Genomic DNA, 20,798 nt, shown 5'->3' on the forward strand with positions numbered 1-20,798 from the left:
CATATTTTCTCCATGGATTTTGGTCTGTGAGCTAAAATCGCTGCAATAAAAACATTTTGGTGAAATAAAGTCAATGCTAATGTTGGTGCCTAGTTTTATCTGACATAAGCCTAGTCCTAAGTAAGCTGCGAAGAGGAAACACAATATTCCGAAAGGAGTTTCGCCCCACATTCTGCCATGGCACTAATAAACAGGAATATCTGAAAGGTTGGTGAAGAAGAACAGGAAATAAAGCAAGTACTGTGATTCATGCCACTCCCTCCATGAGACACAAATCCAGTTTGACAACATTATGACAGTTTCACTGTAATTATCAAATGTATAATTTTCTATTGTCATATTTAATTGACAGTCATCACACACCCAGCTATACAGTTATTAGGCTGGAGTGAGTTTCAAAGAAGCTCTAACAAATGTTTAAAGGACACGTTGCCTTAAATATGGTCCAAGTACCACAGATAAAAGTGATTATTTTTAGGTCGGGGATTTGATATTTAATATACAATCAGTGATACAAAATGCCCATTCAGGTAATATGCCTGTGGTTTTCAATCACCTGCTTTCCACTCTATATATTTTTCACATCTTAGGGTCATATTTAGTCAGTCCTGGTTCTGCTATGGAAATGTTCAGGTTTTATTTGTCAAACTCAGTTTTAGAAGGGGACAGGGTTTTTAATTCAAATTTAAAGATTAGACAAATTAATTCTTCACCCTGTCATATGATTTTAGGCATTTGTTTAGCATGTTTCATAAATGTTGCAATATTTTTTGCATTAATCTGCTTTTAGCAAAACGATACGATACAGTTTTTTCATACATTTTAGTATTTTAGATAATATAAAACATGTAGTATTGTAAATATATATTCGATAGATTAATATAGTGCTATCTATCTATGTAACGTAGATACGTGCGATACTATATGTTGACTTGAGACCATTTCTTCACATTTTAGTTTAACTTTTATTTATGTATTTAGTTGTTTAAATGTTAGCTGTTTAGTTTGTGCGTTGGTTTTTCCATTACTAGTCATTTTTACTTACCAATCATTTAGCCGTCCGTTTTTGTTTTGTTGCATTTCTTCGACAAGTGTTGTTGTTTATGACAAACTGTTCCTAAGTCTAAGACCAATTTCTACACTGACTGTATGACATGTTCAGACTCACTGTAGTTCTCGAAGCTTCGCACAGGGATCCGCCATTTTGTAGTTTTGGCGCCGTTTTCACAAAAACACATTTAACCCTAATATATTCGTCCGTAACGTACCGTTACGTGAAGTCTTGCTTAACTATTCGTTTAAACAGTGGTACCGCTGCTGGACTTCGAATTTAGCAATATCTCGTTCAAATTCTATCTCACGATGCAGTGTGCGGTTTGGTCGCGGTGTCGCTTTGGCCTCAGATACGCCCATTTTGGAGCAGCACTTGCAATTTGTACACAGAAGAAAAATAACCTAGAAGCTGCTGATACATTTTTGTATTTTACATAATATTTAGTGATTTTTTTTTATACATGTGGCCACCTAAGTTTGTTTGTTGAATATCTTCGACGAGTTTTAGCCATTTTGGTGTTTACTGCAAACTGTTCCCAAATCTGAAACTAATTTCTACACTGATTGTATGACATGTTCAGACTCACTATGTGTAGTTCTCGAAGCTTCGCACAGGGATCCGCCATTTTGTAGTTTTGGCGCCGTCATATGGTACGTCCTCGTTTCCACAAAAACATTTAAATATTAGTCCATGACGTACCATGTTGTTAAATCTTGCTGAAATATTTATTTTAACAGCGATGCCGCTGCTGAGCTCCGAATTTAGCAGTATGTCGTTCAAATTACATCTCACGTTGTAGTGTGCGGTTTGGTCGCGGTGTCGCTGTGGCTCAGGGCCGCGCATTTTGGAGCAGCACTTGCAATTTGTCCACAGAAGAAGAAAAATAAACAGGAAGCTGCTAACGTTAGCTTTGTGTAAACGTTTGACGAGTTTTTGTATGAAGGTTGTAACATTTCATTATTCATTTCACTATTTGTGTCTCTTTTAAGTTGGTGAAAGACCGTAAACTCTGACTCTCGCAAGCAGTGGACCTGTATTCAGAGTGTTTTCGTAGTGTGTGCGGGGTTTACAGTAGACTGTCAGGTGAGTTTACACCGAGCTGTCAACAGTCATCACAGTTTTAAACATGTCTCACTCAGTTTAAGGAACTTAATTATAAAATGGTTATACTCTTAATTCAGCTCACGAAAATAAACTCTAAAAAGTTTTGCATTGTTTAAAAAAAGTCACAGTTACTTTGTATGTATTATTGTCACAGTCATGCACTGACGGCGCCCTCTAGTTACAACAAGTTAAAATATGCCATAACCCTATCCTATCTTTATGTTTACAAATATCCCTGTATTCTATTTATGGACGTAGAGGTGTGTGTGGTATTGTACAGTTATAATAGTGTTATAAGTCAAACAAACTGAATAAAATTATTATTATTCCAACTCAAAAAAAAAACAAACAAAAAAACATTTCCTTTCCAACATTACCTACAATGGCCAGTCAACTGTGCTAAAGTCACCTGCTGCGTTCTTTGGACCCAGTCAGTTTACTGCTGTGAGAACAAATGTTCTGAGCTCAACACACATGTCTGTCTTTTTGTTCTAGGGGATTGTGGGGAAACTGCAGCCATGACAGCTCCAGTGAACATCCAGACCCCGAGTAAGAACTGGGAACTGAGTCTTTATGAGCTGCACCGGAGCCCACAGGTACAACTGTAGGCTAAACACACACACGTCACTTTAGAATGTTCTTTGAAGGGAGTGCAGCTTCTGTGGAACAACCTGAGAGCCAGATGTTTGCTCAGTGTCTAATGAATTCACTGCTTTAACACTGAGGTTTACGTGGGATGTGCCCTACAGGAGGCGATCATGGACGGCACGGAGGTGTCAGTGTCTCCTCGAGCTCTACATAGTGAGCTGATGTGTCCCATCTGTCTGGACATGCTAAAAAACACCATGACCACCAAAGAGTGTCTGCATCGGTTTTGCTGTGACTGCATTGTCACTGCACTGCGCTCCGGGTGAGAACTGGAAGTTATGCAGTGACTAAGTGGTTGGGAATTATGATTTTACTCTTAGAATTAAAGAAAAAAACTATTACAGAAAATGTACAGTACGTACCACTTTGTTTAAATTATCTCACATTTTCAACAAACTTACTTAGCTCCACCCCATCCACCCGTAGGAACAAAGAATGTCCAACCTGCAGGAAGAAGCTGGTCTCCAGACGCTCGCTGCGTCGAGACGCTAACTTTGATGCACTGATCTCTAAAATCTACCCGAGCAGAGAGGAATATGAGGCTCATCAGCAGAGAGTTTTGGAGCGACTCAACCATCTCCACAACCAGGAGGCTCTGAGCTCCAGCATCGAGGCCGGGCTTCGACAGCAGGCTCGCTGCAAGAATGACAGGTCAGGGCCGATCAGAGGAGCCAGTAGCAGTGAGGTCATCACACTGGCTGTGAAATATTCACTTTCAATGTTTGGATTAACCTTAAACGGATGGACAGCCCTTTGGTTGAACGGATGATCGCTGTCGGTTGTTTGGTTAGCTATAACAAACATACTGTACGAAACACCAAAAGTACAAGTAATTTCCTCATTCTCATTCATGGCCAACTAAAGCATTTTAATTACTATGTAAAAAAAAAATGAATTTGAGGATTTAATAATAATTGACGTCTAGTCAAGGGCCAGATGTGAGGCGTGGGTGGACCTGTAATGGCCCCACAGTCAGGAGTTTGAGACCACTTCTCTAAAGGTTGGGTAGTTTATGAATGTTGGATGATCTGGTGACTGTTTAACTAAACAGATGTTGGTTTGGATATTGACCTTGTTAGTTAGTTAGTTAGTTGGTTACTCTGGGGCCTGGTTGGTTGCTCACTTTGTTGGACAGATGAAGGTTCTTCAAACAGACTTTGTCTCCCCCTGCAGGAACCACAGGTTGAAAAGACCAGCTCAGGAAAGTGACACCAACCCCTTCAGTGGAGGTGAGGATAATGGAGAAACACACTCACACCTGTCACATGACTCCGCCCCGTGTCACACGGCACAGTCCTGTAGCCACACCCCTTCAGAGGCGGGGCCGAGCCGCAAAAGAAGAAGCAACTCAGAAGACGGTTCGGGACCTGAGGATGACGGGGGGAGTCTGCCTCCCCCCAGACGCTACAGAGAAGGGCAGGCCTCTGAGATTGAGCTGGTGTTCAGACCACACCCACATCTGGTCCACGCCCATGACTACAACCAGACCAGGTGAGGCGGGGGACGCAGGTGAGCTTCCTGTTTCTGAATCAGAACTGTTCTCTTCAACAGACTGTGGTTCCTCTTAGGTTCGTAAAGACCACGGCCAACGCCACCGTGGACCATCTGTCCAAGTACGTGGCTCTGCGCGTCTCCTTAGAGCACAGAAGTGCCAGCGAGGAGGCGGAGCATAGAGGAGGAAGGGAGGGGTCATGTTTGGGCCAAGTCAGTGAGAAACAGTTCACCATCTACATCATGACCAGAGGACAGTTCACGGTGAGTAACTGTGGGCGGAGTCAAACAGTGGAGACACAACACATCACAAGATGTGTTGTGTCACAAATGTAAATGTTAAAGGGTCAGTGCAGAGTTTTAGGAAGTGGAGAAGTGGGCGGAGTTTTTGAAGTTTTTGATTTTGTTGGCTTTAGGACCTGGATGTTGAAGTTCTGCTTCAGATCTTTGTTTCTTTTGTTCAAACTAAGTTTGTTGTGATGTCACTTCCTTTAATAAGCTGCTCCTCCTCAGACCCTGAATGGTTCTCTGACCCTGGAGCTGGTCAACGAAAAGTTCTGGAAGGTCAAGAAACCCCTGGAGCTCTATTATGCCCCCACCAAGGACCACGCTGCCCCAGCTGACCACCAGAGGTCTCCACCTCCTCCTCAGAAGGAAGGATGAGCAGTTTGTTAGAAATTAAATGTTGTTTTTTTAAACACTAATTATTTTTCAGCATTTAGATTTGATCTGTAAAATATAACAGAATATTTTCTTTGAACTGCAGTGTTTTCAAAAATAAAAGCTTCTGGAAGTTTCTATTCCATCCATCATCTACTGCTTTCCAGAGTTACAGGAGGGTGGCGCTATGACCCTGGTCTGTTGTTAATGGACTGTGGCAGGACACACACACACACACACAGGGTGAAGGTTCAAGCACCTTGATACAGGATCGACTGGGACTTGAACCAGCAAACCAGTGATGTTTCACTGGAACCTCCGACCCACGTCCTCTCAACTGTAAAAAGTACCAAGAACTGTGCCAAGCACAATTCATTTCACATTAACCATGTTCTAACATATAAATAAATGAATAAAGTTCCATCTTAAGTCCTTTCCCCAAGCACAACACTTTTATAGAACCATGAAACAATGGCTCCAAAGAACAGTTCTGACAGATGGAACCACCGCTACTGTTGTAGAACTGTTTCCACACAGCAGGAACTGATTTGTCTGATCTTCACTGAAACACTGTCTCTGTTAAAATGGTTCCTGTTACTATGTTATATGTACTGTACATGGTAGTACGTCGAATTTCACTGAGGTCAGAGGTCGTGCTCTGGACTCATCCAGTGAAAAACACAAAGGTTTGGACACAGCATTTTTCTCATGCCCGCAGTTCAACTCCCAGCATGCACTGCCTGAACACACCAGTTCAGTTCAACACCAGAACTTTCTTTACCACATCAGCATCAGGCCCTGGTCGTGACTAGTACAGATGTAAAGGTCATCGTGTCGCCACAGTGAAGAGGAAACAGTCATTAGCTACTGCTCACTGTGCTGTAGTGATACAGACACACAGGTCAAAGGTCAACACCGGTCTACAGTCTTCGTTCATTCTCATCACCGCCTCCAACAGGTAGTTTCAAGGGTGAGAGTTGAACAAGTTCTTTCCTATTCTCACAATTTGGTTTAATTTGAACTAGGGTCAAAGGTCAAGGGCAGTTCAGTCATGATGAAGAGACGATAAGAAGACAAACAGGTGTGTGAACTGATGTGTTTTATTATCCAAAGAGCAGCGGGGAGCAGCAGGTTACTTCTTCTTGGACACGCCCACAGTGCGCCCACGACGGCCGGTGGTCTTGGTGTGCTGACCGCGCACACGCAGACTGTAGAGAGAGAAGAGAAGAAGTTTAGTCCAGCTTCAATCTGTCGAACACACGGTGGTGACTGTAGGAGTGAAGCTACAGTCGCTGAGGTGGTCACAACAAAGACTGATTCTTTGACCAATCAAAACACCCCCGGGAATAGAACCCACAACCCTCTGGCTGCTACTTCCTGTTCTGTTCTAGTTCAGTACAGACGACAGAGGACCAGTCACAGCTGGCTGTAGGACAACCCCCACCATTTAACCTTTAACCTCCTGTAGGCCCAGCTGGTCCTGAATCGAACTCTTACCCCCAGAAGTGCCTGAGTCCACGGTGAGCCCTGATCTTCTTCAGCCTCTCCAGATCTTCTCTCAGCTTGTTGTCCAGACCGTTGGCCAGGACCTGGAACCAGAGTCAGAACCAGATGGTGAAAATCCAAACACCGGGTTGAACCCGCAGCTTCCTGTTTCCAAAAGTCTTAACATGGTAAAGAGCGCGGGTCAACAACTGGGTGACGGCCTACCTGACTGTACTTTCCATCCTTCACGTCTTTCTGCCTGTTCAGAAACCAGTCTGGGATTTTGTACTGGCGAGGATTCTGCATGATGGTCACCACCCGCTCCACCTGAACACCACGAACACCGGGGGAAAGTACAGTTAAACAGGAGCTCACTTCAGCTCCATCTACTGGCTGACATGTGAGTTACAGACACGTAGCCCATCATCAAAGATCACTAACGACTTCTTTTGGTTAGAATTAAAACAACATGAAACCAGACACTTTTAGTTTTAGTCATTCAGTGATGAAGAGTAGCAGCGAATCTTCCTGAGACAAAACACATTTATAGCAGTGGTTCTCAAACTGTGGTTTGAGCAAGCGCTCTCTAGTGGTACACGGGGAAGTTTCATAATTTCACATTTTAAACTGAACAAATCTGAAACATAAAATGCACAACTAATAGAACATTTAGAAAAGGTGTAGCCCATTGTGAGATTATGAAACAGGACTGTGTGCAGAGAGACAGGCCTCATTATGTACGTAGGTTCTTACTCTGCAATACATTGGTCAGTTAATATGGCCGAGAGGTTGACTGTCTGTTATTCTGATACAGATGTTAGAGGGTGTTAACAGTGAACCTGGTTTAAGGAGGACCAGCATTTACTAAAAAAAACACATGTTGTGAAGAATGTGTGTGAATTGTTTGACAGAGTTGTTCATGTCTGAGTTAAAGTAAACAAATATCCATCCTAATCAATAAACCTGTGTGTGGTGGGAGCTAACAGGGAGCGTCTCTGCTGCTCTACTCTAACGTTGGTCGTCATGGTGAAGCTCAGAGACCTCCATGTTCTCTCACTGTTTTATAGGATTTAAGACACGATGGATTTGACCAGGCAGCTCAGGAGCAGTTAGTCCATCACGTCACATCTTGACCTCTGACCCCCGTGAGGCAGTCTGCCACTCACCTCCTCCTCCGTCAGTTCTCCCGCTCTTTTGTTCAGGTCGATGTCGGCTTTTCTCAGGACCACATGAGCGTAACGTCTGCCGACACCCTGAAAACGCAGAGAAACGTCCACTGTCGTTACTGACAAGATACAGCATCGTTTTCACGTGACAACAGTTTGAAAATCACGATAACAGCACAGATCAAAGTTTTAGTTTACTTTAACCAAAAAAAAAAACCCAGGAGTGACATCAATACTGTATGAGTGACACGCAGCGTCCACTGCTGGTCCTCAGTGATGACCACACCTTGATGGCCGTGATGGCGAAGGCGATTTTCCTTCGGCCATCGATGTTCGTGTTGAGAACACGAAGAATGTGCTGGAACTTCTCAGGGATGACCAGAGACTGTAAACATGAAGAAAAAAAAACATCATCATGAAGTCTTTGGAAGAACTGACCAGAACAGTCGTCAACAGGTTTGAATAAAGTCACTTCATAGATCAACATTTGAAATTCAAACACGGGACACGACTTCGATCAGTGACGAAAGACATCTACAAACGGAACCAAAGTAAGGATGAATGGTAACGTCAGGTTCGGACCCAGAACACGTCTGTGTCTGGACGTAGAACAAATGAACGACCGGCGGTTTGGTCAACGACGTCTGCCGTTGGACAAAACGTGTTCATTATGTCAACCTTTTCAGCCATTTCCCCAAACACGCGAGTTTGTCACCAGTAATGTTCAAACATGAGTTCGGAGCTTCACCGTCTACCTTGGCTAATGCTAACTAGCTCAGTGGCTAACAACCACAAAGCTCACGGGGACAAAAGTGCTAGACATCGGTAAGAACATTTTTCACTTGATACCAGTTGAAGCCTAAAGACGAAACTTATTCTGAAAACGAAGCAGCAGAATTATTTTACAGAATCTGCTAAAATACAATAATCAAGTCTGTGTAACTGTAAAGCGGCGGTGCGGCTTGGAAAATGGGTATTTATTTAACAGAAACATCCACAATTCAGCAACAAACCATTGGCGGAATATTAAACTATTAAACTGACAGAGTTTAGGTGGTAAATGTTTGAGATTTGTACAGGATGGAGTTGGATAATAACAACAAGACAGCACTAGCAAAAAAACCCACACTCACCATCTTGGAAGGGGGTTCCGTGCGAAAAGGAAGCTGCCGCGATCTCGCGAGAGTTTAATCACAGTTGAGAAGGAACTTGGTCCGTCACTGAAGAACTGTCCGACTAACTTGTAGCTGTAGACAACGACAACAGGAAGAGTTTTCAGGTAAATAACCGATGGAACTTATGAATAAATTATGAAGAGTTGACATAAAAAAAATAACATAAAACTTTGTCATTTAGATTTAATTTAATTAAAATACATACCGTCAGTTACAGTGTAATTCCTCAAATTTAGAAAACACATTTGTCTCAGTGGACTCGTCGTGTGAATCCTTTTCATAATGTATATACTGTGGATTTGATATATCTGCAATTCATATTCATACATCGGTAAAAATATCTATTCAATAAAATAGTATATTTTAATTTCTTTAAATTAACACATTTATAAATGACCTTTTTGTTTTCAGTGCTGCCTTCGTCCAAAATGTAGATCAGACATGCCCAAAGTCCGGTCCGCCAGAAGCGTCTCCCAGCACGGATTCCCACATTACAAAATACACACGTACAAAAGGCAATTTTATATTTCACCAGAAGATGGCAGTAGACTCGTAGCCCGCGTGAGGACAAGACTAAGTGACTCTCACCTGCGTGACATCTTGCGCATCAAAACCACTGTTTTCGAAGGAGAATGGTCCCGTTTATATGGTCCTCCCACCAGGAGGAGAACCCTGTGGTTCCACACCAATGACAGAGACATTGTCTCTGGGTCAAAACACCACGTTTCATTTGACTGTACAGTTCGGTCCTTTATCAAAACTTCTATGAAAAAAATTCAGAATCATATTTTATGAAACAGTTCATTTGTAACGAATGTATTTTTATTTGAACCTTTATCTGATCAGGTGATTGACAACAGATTCTCATTAGGAAAATCAAAACACAGCAGAATAAAAGTCAAGACAAATAAAGAGGAAGAAACTGTACAAAGAGAGAAAGATTTAATGGTTCAAAGGCTGTCAGGCTGAAGGGTCGTTTACACCTGGTCCTGGTCTAAGTCCTGGTCCTGGTCCCGGTCTAGGTCTAGGTCTAGGTCCTGGTCCCGGTCCTTCCCCTCTAAATCTTAATCCTTCCACAAACGGTTGGTTTCACCTGCAGTCACGGACCAGTAGAGGGCACCCAGTGAGAGGAGCAGCAGGAGCAGCACAGCAGTCAAACAGGCCGCCAGCAGCACTGAAGGAACCGGCAGGGGGCGCCGAAGAGCGCCAGGTACCGATGGCAGACGTCCTCCCGGCAGCAGAGACCTTTCAAACAGTTCCTGCAGCTCCTGGTGTCGGTCCGCGGCCCGCGACGTCACCGACAGGTAGAAGAAAAGCCGAACCACGGAGTTGTGCTCCGAGTAGATCTCACACATGACGGTTCCCTGGTGCTGCGGCCCGGTCGTCGGGATGGAGTAAACCCGGTCCGCTCCTGCGTACACCTCCTCAAACCGGTCCAGCTGCCGGGTCCTCAGTCCCTGAGCGAACCTCCAGACCAGCTCCACGCTGACCGGCAGCGGAAACGGCACGTCGCACGACATGGCGCTCCTTTGGCGCTCCGTTACATTCACGTCTGTGATTGGACAGTCGAGAGGCAGCTGGCAGGAGTCGTACTGGCAGCTGCTGCAGTCGTACCAGCCGCCCTGAGTCTGGAAGCCACAGGGCGGGACACAGCCGGAGTCCCGGGACACCCTGGAGGCGGCGGTGATGAAGCGCTCCGCCGCTGCCTGTAACTTCCGCTCGTACACGCTGTCCTCCACCTGTCCGTACTCCAACTCATCGGCCAGAGGCAGGATCTGCGCTTCCAGAATCTTCTTCAGCTCCTGCTCGTGACCTTTGGCCACCCGGCCCGCTGCCACCACCCGGTGGTTGTTGTTGAAGACCACGTCCAGCATCCTGAAGCAGGCGTCCATGTTTCTGATGCCGTACCTGCTCAGGTAGAACCCGGAGCAGAGGCGGGAGCTGTCCTCGGCACTGATGAAGCACTGGTAGCAGCAGTGGGAGGAGCCGGGGAGCAGGAGGACGCTGAGGAGGAGGAGGAGGAGCACACCTGACCGAGACATCATGGACTGGAACGCTTGTGACACCATGTGTGGGTCACTGACACCATGTGTGGGCGACCACAGTGCACTTCCTCTCCTCACTCCACTGTGATTGGCCGTCTCCGCAGCAGTTCTACTTCTGACATTGTTCTCAAGAACCAGTTCCAGAACTGTTGTCCAGTACCGTCCTTTCATGTCACTTTGCCTTTTATGGACAGACTTTAACCACGGACTGAATGTTGTCATCTGTCGCTTAGCAACAAATGACTAGTGATCTGTCAGTGATCTGTCAGTGACTTGTCAGTGATCTGTCAGTGATCTGTCAGTGATCTGTCAGTGAACCTCAGTCTAATAAATGAATATGAATGTTTCACTGAATAAACCAATGACAAAATGATGAAAATATTTCTTTATCTCATTCCATCAATGAACATCAACTCAAATCAACGTCTAAATCCCAGGTTAAACCTGACTCCACTCCTGTGTCCATTCAGTGATAATGTCCAGGCCGACTGGTCATCAAAACACAAAGGTCACTGAGGTCAACTGTGGACCAGTTCTGAGTCCAACAGAGTAGACCATCTGAACATCAGTTCCTAACTCTGGAACAGAGGATCTACATCTGGAATCACCAGAGAAGAAAGAAAAGAAAAGAACAAGAACCAACACCAGGAATATTGGAAAAAAAATCAATAACTGATCAATGACTGAGGAGATTGATCTGGGATCAGGAGATACTTCAGTGGGTGGATGTTTCTTAGAGCCCCAGCAGCAGTAGAACCAGCAGCAGTAGAACCAGCAGCAGTAGAACCAGCAGCAGTAGAACCAGCAGCAGTAGAACCAGGTAAATAATCCAGGACATTTTAAAAACTTTTATTAATGAATAAATTCCTCTTTTTTTTTCAGACATTAATTAAAATCTGTTCAGAAAATGAAACGGCTGATTTTGTTCTGTACAAACCCGTCTGTTTCCTCTGTTCTGATTGGCCGGCCGCTACTCTGACATCATCAAAAATAAGCGGAAGTCTCTTCAGAGTCTGTTTTCTCATTGGCTGAGGCCGTGCCGTCAGTTGATTGGCTGGTAGGTGGAGGCCGTGCTGACGGACGTCGTCCTCCGTACGCAGACCCAGACTCCGCCCACCAGCAGGAGGAGCAGCGGCGCTCCCAGACCCACCGCCATGATGGTCACAACCAGGGGAGAGAAGGAGTCGACGGGAGGGGAGCCGACGCCCACCAGCAGAGTCCTGGCGGAGAGAGGGCGGAGACGTGTCAAGAAGACAAAAGCACACGGACCAATCACAGAAGAGCCACACCTACCAGGACAGGAACCTGGTACTGTTGAAGAACGGGTCTCCGGCCGCGCCAAAGCTCACGTTGAGTCCAAACGTTTCTGGGTTGGAGTAAAACCCCTGGATCAGGGCCGAGGCCGAGGCCGTCTGATTCCCGCTGTGAGGCCGGGGGGCGGAGCTCCGGCACGCCGTCGCATCCTCCAGGGAACGACTGGAGTTCCGGTACGCCACTGGACGCCACTGGACGAACCACGGGACGTCAGGAGTGCTGTTGACCGATGAAACCCACTCGGACATCTGGAAGAAGACCAACTGATCAATCAACTGATCAATCAATCAACTGATCAATCAACTGATCAATCAACTAACTAATTGATTGAGAAGCCATTAGGGACAGCCGTCCTCTGGGAATCTGACCGCTAACCACTGCACCACCATGTTCACCTGTCAGCTGTCAATCATTCACTGATGACAGCATTCTGATTGGTTCGTCACCTGGAAAATTGACGGCGTGAACTCATCGTCGATCGATCGACGAACGTTGACTTTGTTCAGAGGATAGGCTCCGCCCACCGACTGCAGCTCCACCAGGAACCTGGACTGAGCCGAACGTGGAGAAAAGCCGTGGAGCCACAGCTCCAGCTGGGTGGAGTTAGCCGTGTGGAGGAGGCGGGGCCACTGCTGACCACGCCCCTCAGAGTCAAACACTGACAACTGGACAAAGACATAGAATTATACTAACGGATGACGTCATAGGCTCACGTCGATGATGTCACGACCTCAGTCTCTGACCTTCAGACAAAACCAGCCGTCGCTGGTGTTGGGGGCGGAGCCACAGAGCAGCGCTACAGGACCAGACAGGTGAAGACGAGACCACGTGAAGTCCTGCAGCCGGTACTCTGGGAAGAGGTCAGAGGTCGGGTCGGCCGTGTCATTGGCATCATCGTACTCCAGGAGCTGGGTGAGCGAGAGAGAGAGAGAGCGAGTGAGTGGAACTATGTGGAGTGCGTCCGTCCGTCCGTCCGTCCGTGCTTCATACCTTAGTAAAGACAACAGCTGTGCTGGACAGGAGGCTGTTCTCTGGCTCCACCTTCAGGCTGCCGCTGGTGTTACGTGCCAAGAACAGGGTCCAGTTGACCTGAGGAGGAAAAGAAGGTGATGATGTCAGAGAGGACACACACACACACACACACATACACACATATATTCTGTTGAACAGATTTTGACATAAACGTTGGACCAAAAACATAGAGTTTAAAAACAGACGTTTTAAAAATGTGTCATGACCTCTGACCTCTGACCTGGACGGTTGAAGTAGTCGTATTGGTGTGGAGGATCAAAAGTGTTGGCGCCCCCAGGCTGCAGAAAAGGAAATGCAGTGTGTCGTTGTCTCCCACAGCTCTCGCATGCAGCAAATCTCCACCAGCAGGGGGCGACAGAGCACCAGGATTTAATTGTAAAAACAACTGAAGGAGAGAAACACGTCAACGTGAGCTCCTTGAATGTGAGGTCCATGACTCCATCGACCAGGGATGGCTGTGATTGGCCAAAAAACACTGATCTAAAACCAATCATTGTTGATGGTACTACGTGGTCAAAAATTGACCAGTAGGGGCAGTAGTGTCAGTGTGGCTAGCCGTTTAAACATTTAAACGCTAAGTTTCACTCTCCACAATTAACATTGTTGATATCAACGTCTTTCCGACTCAGCGTAACTGTCAGGTGACATATCTGTGACGTCATTCTGACAGTTACGACTAGTCAGAATCAAACTGTCGATTTGTCAAACCAGAGTTACAGATAACTGTAACTAACGTCGTGGACATCTGTTATTATGGAACCGTACAAACGAACGTCAAAGGTGACGTCATCTGCCCTGGGAAGAATGTCGTTGTGGAAATCGAACATGTTGTTTTTGACTAGAACTGAGTTCGTTAGAATCTGACCATGTTAAAAAGTGAAAACCCACATGGAGCACGCTCCATCAGTGACGTCAGAGAGAGAGACAGAGAGAGACGTCATCGTTTTCATATTAACCAAAACATCGTATCAGACAGGAAAAGGACTGCCTTCTGAACCGAACCGGTCCAGTTGGCCCGGTGTGACTGCTTCTGTTACGGTGACTAAGAAGCGACACCGACATTTAAGGAAGTGGTTTCAAACCGCTTTACAGTTGTTTTTCTGAAAACAAAAATACAACATTCAAAAAGACTTCATTGTACTTCCGTTTCCGCTGAACTTTCCCACAAGTCTCTTTGTTTTCATGTCACTCACCGTTCTCTCCGACGAACTGGAACACGGTGAAGGAACAGAGAGGAGAACCAGAAAGAACAGAGAACCAACTCTCACACTGACCGCCGCCGCCATCTTTACTAAGACGCTGAGCCGCGGGTCACATGACTTCCTGCTCGTCACCTGACCGTTTCGCTGAAACTCAGAATAAAAAAACATCCGTCCACTGTCTACCGCCAATTGTCCTGCAGGGGCGCTGTAGCCAATCCCAGCTGTCTACGGACGAAGACGGGAAGTAGCGTGTGATCGAATGGTAGAAATTAAAAGTCCCCGGATGATCGAGTTGTTCGTATTTAAACAGGTCAAACAGTGACGTCAGCACTGAGTCAGAGACCTGTTCTGATGTGACTGTAAAAAGGACAGAAACACCGAGCGTCAGTTTGAGGTTTATTACAATAAAAAACAAACAGCGCCTTTATTTTGAAAGAACAGGAAAAGAAAATGTCAAGGATTTTGAATGAAAGTCACATGACACTGACACTGCACTGAAGATCACCACAGGAGGTCAAAGGTCAGGTTCCAACTTTTATTATACTTTATCACCATCTGGTCCCCACTCTCTCTGTCTCTCACACACACACACACATACACAGACTGGAGGAGTCAGTGACGGAGACTCTACTCTGCTCCTGCTCCACCTCCTGCTCCACCTCCCTGCTCCTTGTCTTTCTTCTTGTGACCAGAGACGATGTCGTCGATGCGCAGCAACAGAATGGCCGTCTGGAAGAACAGGTGACAGAACTGTTGACATCGGTACTACAGGGACCGGGTCCACATCAGTACTACAGGGTACCGGTCCACATCAGTACTACAGGGTACCGGTCCACATCAGTACTACAGGGTACCGGTCCACATCAGTACTACAGGGTACCGGTCCACATCAGTACTACTCTGACTAGATGTTGTATTTTGTTAATCTGAATATGGAATAAGCACTGACTATATTTCATTTCTCCTAGTCCTTGTTCTAGTTCTAGTCATTTCATTTCTCCTAGTCCTTGTTCTAGACCTAGTTCTAGTTCTACATTTAGTTCTAGTCCTAGTCCTAGTTCTAGTCCTAGTCCTAGTTCTAGTCCTAGTCCTAGTTCTAGTCCTAGTTCTAGTCCTAGTTCCGTCCATGGAGACGGTGTTTTGTGAACAACTAGAAGTGGACTGACCTCCACGGCGGTCTTGTAGGTCTGGGCCTTGACGGCCAGAGGTTCCCAGATTCCCAGAGCTGCCATGTCACACAGAGATCCAGTTTCTCCATCCACCCCCCAGGAGGCGCTGTTCTCCTGCGTGTGCTTTGCCTGAACAGAAACCATGTTAAACGTTAGCGACGGTTGTTTGAAGGACGTTCGGCCTCAGTTGTGGTTCTGGTCCATGGAGGTTCACCCTGAGCGAGGTCAGAACTCTGATGGCCGACGCTCCGCAGTTCTGAATCAAGGTTCTGGGGATGACCTCCAGAGCCTGGGCCACGGCGCGGTACGGCCACTGTTCGACTCCGGTCAGAGCGCGGGAGCGCTCCGTTAGACGCTTAGACACGGCCATCTCTACAGCGCCACCTCCTGGCAGCAGATAGGGGTCCAGCAGCACATTACGACAAACCTGCATGCCATCCTGAAGGTTCCTGTCCACCTCCTGAAGGTGGAGCACAGACATGGAGACAGAGGGTGAGGAGACGACGCCGTGACAACCAGGAGGAGAATAAAGAGGAGAACGTTCTCACCGCCAGGATCTCCTTGCTGGGTCCTCTCAGCAGGATGGTGCAGGCTTTAGGATCTTTGCACTCAGTGATGAAGGTGAAGTACTCATCACCGATCTTCTTCACCTCAAACAGACCAGCGCCCGTGCCCACGTCTTCTTCACGAAGCTCATCGGTCCGACTGACGATACGAGCACCGCACGCCCTGGAGAGAGAGAGAGAGAGAGAGAAACTTAACACCTACCACACCACAGAGGAAACCAGAGATATTAGTTCAGACCAAAGTCCATAAAATGATTTAAAGTGTAAAAGTAAAGGCCATCAGGGGTCATTTCCTGCAGAGAGCTGATTGGTTTACCTGGCGATGCGGTTGTTGTCAGTCTTCCTGACGCGGCGGATGGCTGTGATGTTGGCCTTTACCAGGTAGTGCTGAGCCAGATCTGTGGAGCACAAAGAAACAGCGATGATGTCACTCTGTGTGAATGTGTGACATCACAGACCTGGGGTTCAGAGGTCAGAGACCCTGTACCTGAGATGCCCTTCTCTGTGAAGATCAGGTCAGGTTTGATACGGATGATGTCCTCACAGATCTGCTGGATGTACTCCTCCTCCATCTGCAGGATTCGAGCAAAGTCGTCCTCCTTACTGATCTCGATGTCAGTCTGTGGAAGCAGTGCTTCAGGACCAGCAGTGAGTCAGGACCAGCAGTGAGTCAGGACCAGCAGTGAGTCAGGACCAGCAGTGAGTCAGGACCAGCAGTGAGTCAGGACCAGCAGTGAGTCAGGACCAGCAGTGAGTCAGGACCAGCAGTGAGTCAGGACCAGCAGTGAGTCAGGACCAGCAGTGAGTCAGGACCAGCAGTGAGTCAGGACCAGCAGTGAGTCAGGACCAGCAGTGAGTCAGGACCAGCAGTGAGTCAGGACCAGCAGTGAGTCAGCGACACCACAGGAGTGTGTAGTAAACGTCACCTGACTCTCTCCTTTCTTGTACTCCAGAGAACAGTCCAGAAGGACGATCCTCGGCTCTTTGATGCTGCGTCTCATCCGTGGGTGAGTCACGTCCTTGTTGACCATGACTCCTTTGAGGACGCACGAGTCTTCGATGATTCCACCTGGAACCTGAGGGTGGAGGTGAGCGATGGTCAGAACAGGGGGGCGGGGCCGAGGTGGTCCGCAGCAGGGGGGCGGGGACTCACCTTCTCCACCTTGGCGTACTTCTTGATGTCGATCTCCTTGCGTCCGTTCTCCTCCAGCTCCACCGTCTTGACGGCGTCCAGGACGATGTTACAGGCCAGATCTGACCAGCGGCTCAGAGCTTTGGTGTTGATGGCAGAGTGGACGATCTTCAGCATCATGGAGCGGTCGGAGACGTCCACCGGGACACTGGACAAGCAGCAGGACAGAAGAAAGTTTCAATGGAAAGACAGATCCAGGCGCCCTCTTGTGGCCGTGTGTGTGTGAGAGCGTGTGAGCGGTCGTACCTGACCTCCCTCAGAGCCTCCAGCATGTCCTCCAGAGCCTGTCTGTAGGCACCGATGATGACGGTCGGATGCATCTGCTGCTCCAGGAACTGCTCTGCTACAGACAACATCTCCCCAGCTGCAGGACAAGAGGACACGGGGACAAGAGGACAAGAGGGACACACGGCCCTGTAAGAACACGACGGTGTGGCAGTTCACACGAGGACGCACTAACATCACTTCCTGTTACCCACCCAGGATGATGACGGACGTGGTCCCGTCTCCAACCTCCTCATCCTGAGTCCTGCTGATCTCTATCATGGACTTGGCGGCCGGATGCTGGACCTGGAGCTGTTGCCACGGAGACACGGCAGAGCGTTAATGAAGATGTCGGTGATGTAAGAAAACACAAGTAAGAACAACAGCAGCTTCCTGTCACCTCTCTGAGGATGGTGTTCCCATCGTTGGTCATCACGATTCCTCCTGTGGGGTCCAGCAGCATCTGTGTACACACACACACACACACACACACACACACACATCAGTGTCTGTTGGTCCTCTGACTCCTGTGCTGATGAAATGACGTCACGGCGGCTCACCTTCATCATGGCCCGTGGGCCGAGGCAGGTCCGGATCACATCTGCTATGGTCTGGACACAGATGAAAACAACAGTAAAGCAGTGGACTGTGAAGATCAACCAATCACGTTGCTGACACCTTTACCTTGGCAGCAGTGATGTTTCCAATCTGGACCTTTCGTCCAGATTCTCTCTTGACGTTCTGATCTGGAGAGAAAAGCAACAAAAGTCATGAAAAATAACGAATTGTTTCCACAGATTTAACGTTTCTTTTTTTTTTTTTGTTCAAATCTGAATCATGTTCTGGTTTAAATGTATGATCGATAAGGGCGGTGCTTTAGCCTCCCATTAGCATAAAGTGCTCGATGACTGTGCCGCTTTATGAGCAGCTAACGATATAAACACAACTGTGGGTTTTATTTTGACAAAGACACAGTAAAAGAGACATTTGGTGGAAAAAGCTTTCGATCATTTCCTGCGGACTAACGCTAGCTAAGCTTTAGCTCCAATTGTCTACAACGATGTGGTTGCCGATAGCATCAGATAGCATGGCTAGCTCCGCAGGAAGCACGTGCCGCTCCGGCAGCAGCGAGTAAAGCAGCACGAACCGGCACCGAAGGACTTCACGAGAACCGTGAGGATTTTAACGGAAAGAACGAAAACCGAGAAAATAGAAAAAGGCACATACTGAGAACTAAGACCTGCTGTCCGAGCATTGTTCACGGGTAGAGCCAGCAACACAGCAGTCTGGAAGCTTCTGGAGGGAGCGGAAGAGGAGGAGCCACTGACAGGAGGGCGGGGACGTTAGGAGAAGCAACTAATCAGAACACAGGACAAATATAACTGACCGCCGCTTCTACCAATCCAGTAACAGCCTGGTTCGAGGCGACGCCTCGGCCTTTTATGGACGAAAGAGACGAGACCCTTGAAATATGACAGGTTTTAGGAGCGAGAAGAGACGCTAAGAAGACTTTGATGTCCTGCCTGTGATCCGTGTTATCGAGGCAAAACCGAAGAGTTCTAAAATGTTCCACAACCAAACGTTTGAAACGAACGGATTCTCTGATCGTTTAGTCAAATAAAAAGCATCAACAAAGAAACGTGGCTGATGTCGAGTCTCCAACACATCAGAGTCAAAGAAACTCCTCAGACAAAGATTTCATTCTGATATAAAACATTTATTTGCATTTGTGTCACTAGTTCATAGGTAGAAATTAATTATGAAATGAACACAAACATCAAGTCTTCTTCGTCTGAATCATTGTTCAAGGAACATAATGACAACATGTGTGAATCCTGGAAAAATAAATAAATAAATAAATAGAAAAGTAATCAAGAATAAACGGGTGTTAATAGCAGCAGCTGTTCTTACATCACTTCCTGTTTCTAGTCTTGCTCTCTCTCTCACACACACACACACACACACTGGTCATTGCACATCGTTAATGGACAAAACAAACAGATTGGGTCAGAGTTCATCCTTGGACTGGTCCGACGTCAGGCTGCGGCCCGTCTCACGTCTGAGGAACTTCAGGAAGTCTTTCAGCTCCCGAAGGCCCTGAGAGAGAGAGAGAGAGAGAGAGACTTCCTGTCATCATTATTCCACTTCCCTTCACAGTTCCAGGACAGAGATATAAAAAGTCAAGTGAACGACGGTTTCACCTCGTAGCGAATGGGATCGTCTTTTCTTCCCACTGGAGCAAAATAAATGGTGGGAAACCTGGCCAATCAGAAGGACACATTAGGAAATGATCAATTGGTTTAAGAAACAAAAACAATCATGAATAAATCGCATCGTCAACAGAAGAAATCGTGAATCACACTTGTGAATTAAATGTATCTTTACACATTAATGTCGCCACCTTGTTGTCAGGAGGTGTAAGTGCAGTCATTACTCAGTAGATGAAAAGTAAGATGAAAAGAAGACCACACGGAGGTCTACGCTGACCTGTCAGGTGTCTATACCAGGTCAATAAAACCACAGTCACTTTGACTCTGACCCACCCGCCCCCCCCAACCCCCCCCCCCCCGACTCACCCCTGGACGTCGTAGCTCAGTGGAACGTCGTTGTCCACACCGTTCATCTTCACCACCACCATGTTTGGATCAGCTGACACCTGAGGAACACAGTCAGCTCAGAACACACTCCAGGCAGTACATCCACACACAGACAGGGGGCAGTCCTGGGTCAGCTTTTGGCCAACTTGAAGATTTAACCATTTTGATTAGTTAGCTGTTCATGGACGGTTGATGCTAGCCTTTTCTGAGCTAATACTGCGTCAGCCTCTGGACAGACCTTGGGTTTGTTCTTTGGCTCTGAACTCTAGCGCCATCGTCTGGATTTTTTTAATGAAAGTCGTTTTTTTTTACGTCTTTGTTCAATGTAAACAGACTGTTGGACTTTTATCTTCTTTTTTTTCTTATTCCCTTTAGCCACCAGTGACTCTTTAACATTGGCCTAACTGTTAGCCGTTAGCTCATTCGCACCTGCTCCGCTAGCTCCGTGTAAATGGGCTGCAGTTTTTTACAGTGTGAACAGGACGGTGAGTAGAACTGGATCAGAACGTCTTTGTCCGGATCGTTCACCATTTTGTCGAATGTCTCTGCGACCACCACCTGCGGAGAGGTCACACCGAGGTCAAAAAGAGGTTAAATGTCCCCCTCCGACCACCCCCCCCCCCCCCCCCCTCCC

The 20,798-nt window shown here is 46.8% G+C and overlaps 5 protein-coding genes and 1 pseudogene across 5 annotated transcripts; 1 reads left to right on the forward strand and 5 right to left on the reverse strand.

Moving 5' to 3' along the window:
- The first annotated feature begins 1,588 nt into the window (after positions 1–1,588).
- Positions 1,589–5,100, forward strand: LOC103393810 (E3 ubiquitin-protein ligase RING2-A-like). Its single transcript, XM_017041128.2, has 8 exons — positions 1,589–1,704; positions 2,044–2,137; positions 2,654–2,754; positions 2,908–3,068; positions 3,233–3,457; positions 3,980–4,297; positions 4,375–4,561; positions 4,811–5,100. The coding sequence occupies exons 3-8, from the start codon at positions 2,677–2,679 to the stop codon at positions 4,958–4,960; spliced, it is 1,119 nt and encodes a 372-aa protein (XP_016896617.1). The 5' UTR covers positions 1,589–1,704; positions 2,044–2,137; positions 2,654–2,676; the 3' UTR covers positions 4,961–5,100.
- A 939-nt stretch (positions 5,101–6,039) lies between these two features.
- On the reverse strand, positions 6,040–8,855 carry rps18 (ribosomal protein S18). The gene is made up of 6 exons (XM_008330822.3): positions 8,742–8,855; positions 7,895–7,993; positions 7,609–7,695; positions 6,668–6,769; positions 6,455–6,546; positions 6,040–6,165 (listed from the first exon to the last, which is right to left on the reverse strand). The coding sequence occupies exons 1-6, from the start codon at positions 8,742–8,744 to the stop codon at positions 6,090–6,092; spliced, it is 459 nt and encodes a 152-aa protein (XP_008329044.1). The 5' UTR covers positions 8,745–8,855; the 3' UTR covers positions 6,040–6,089.
- A 957-nt stretch (positions 8,856–9,812) lies between these two features.
- Positions 9,813–11,516, reverse strand: spaca6 (sperm acrosome associated 6). The gene has a single exon (XM_017041122.2). It carries the CDS (start codon positions 11,048–11,050, stop codon positions 9,848–9,850), a length of 1,203 nt encoding a protein of 400 aa, XP_016896611.1. The 5' UTR covers positions 11,051–11,516; the 3' UTR covers positions 9,813–9,847.
- Positions 11,517–11,662: 146 nt separating this feature from the next.
- On the reverse strand, positions 11,663–14,549 carry glmp (glycosylated lysosomal membrane protein). The gene is made up of 7 exons (XM_008330821.3): positions 14,368–14,549; positions 13,395–13,559; positions 13,133–13,231; positions 12,886–13,050; positions 12,589–12,807; positions 12,122–12,390; positions 11,663–12,048 (listed from the first exon to the last, which is right to left on the reverse strand). The coding sequence occupies exons 1-7, from the start codon at positions 14,542–14,544 to the stop codon at positions 11,871–11,873; spliced, it is 1,272 nt and encodes a 423-aa protein (XP_008329043.1). The 5' UTR covers positions 14,545–14,549; the 3' UTR covers positions 11,663–11,870.
- A 210-nt stretch (positions 14,550–14,759) lies between these two features.
- On the reverse strand, positions 14,760–18,927 carry cct3 (chaperonin containing TCP1, subunit 3 (gamma)). Its single transcript, XM_008330820.3, has 14 exons — positions 18,795–18,927; positions 18,252–18,313; positions 18,128–18,178; positions 17,968–18,030; positions 17,783–17,879; positions 17,550–17,667; positions 17,265–17,451; positions 17,038–17,187; positions 16,599–16,731; positions 16,428–16,509; positions 16,094–16,274; positions 15,760–16,005; positions 15,543–15,674; positions 14,760–15,105 (listed from the first exon to the last, which is right to left on the reverse strand). Exons 1-14 carry the CDS (start codon positions 18,820–18,822, stop codon positions 15,004–15,006), a joined length of 1,632 nt encoding a protein of 543 aa, XP_008329042.1. The 5' UTR covers positions 18,823–18,927; the 3' UTR covers positions 14,760–15,003.
- Positions 18,928–19,271: 344 nt separating this feature from the next.
- LOC103393809 (protein disulfide-isomerase A3-like) overlaps positions 19,272–20,798 on the reverse strand; it is a 3,491-nt pseudogene continuing 1,964 nt past the window's right edge.

The sequence above is a fragment of the Cynoglossus semilaevis genome, chromosome 18, assembly GCF_000523025.1.
Source record: "Cynoglossus semilaevis isolate Cse_v1.0 chromosome 18, Cse_v1.0, whole genome shotgun sequence".
Classification (NCBI taxonomy): Eukaryota; Metazoa; Chordata; class Actinopteri; order Pleuronectiformes; family Cynoglossidae; genus Cynoglossus; species Cynoglossus semilaevis.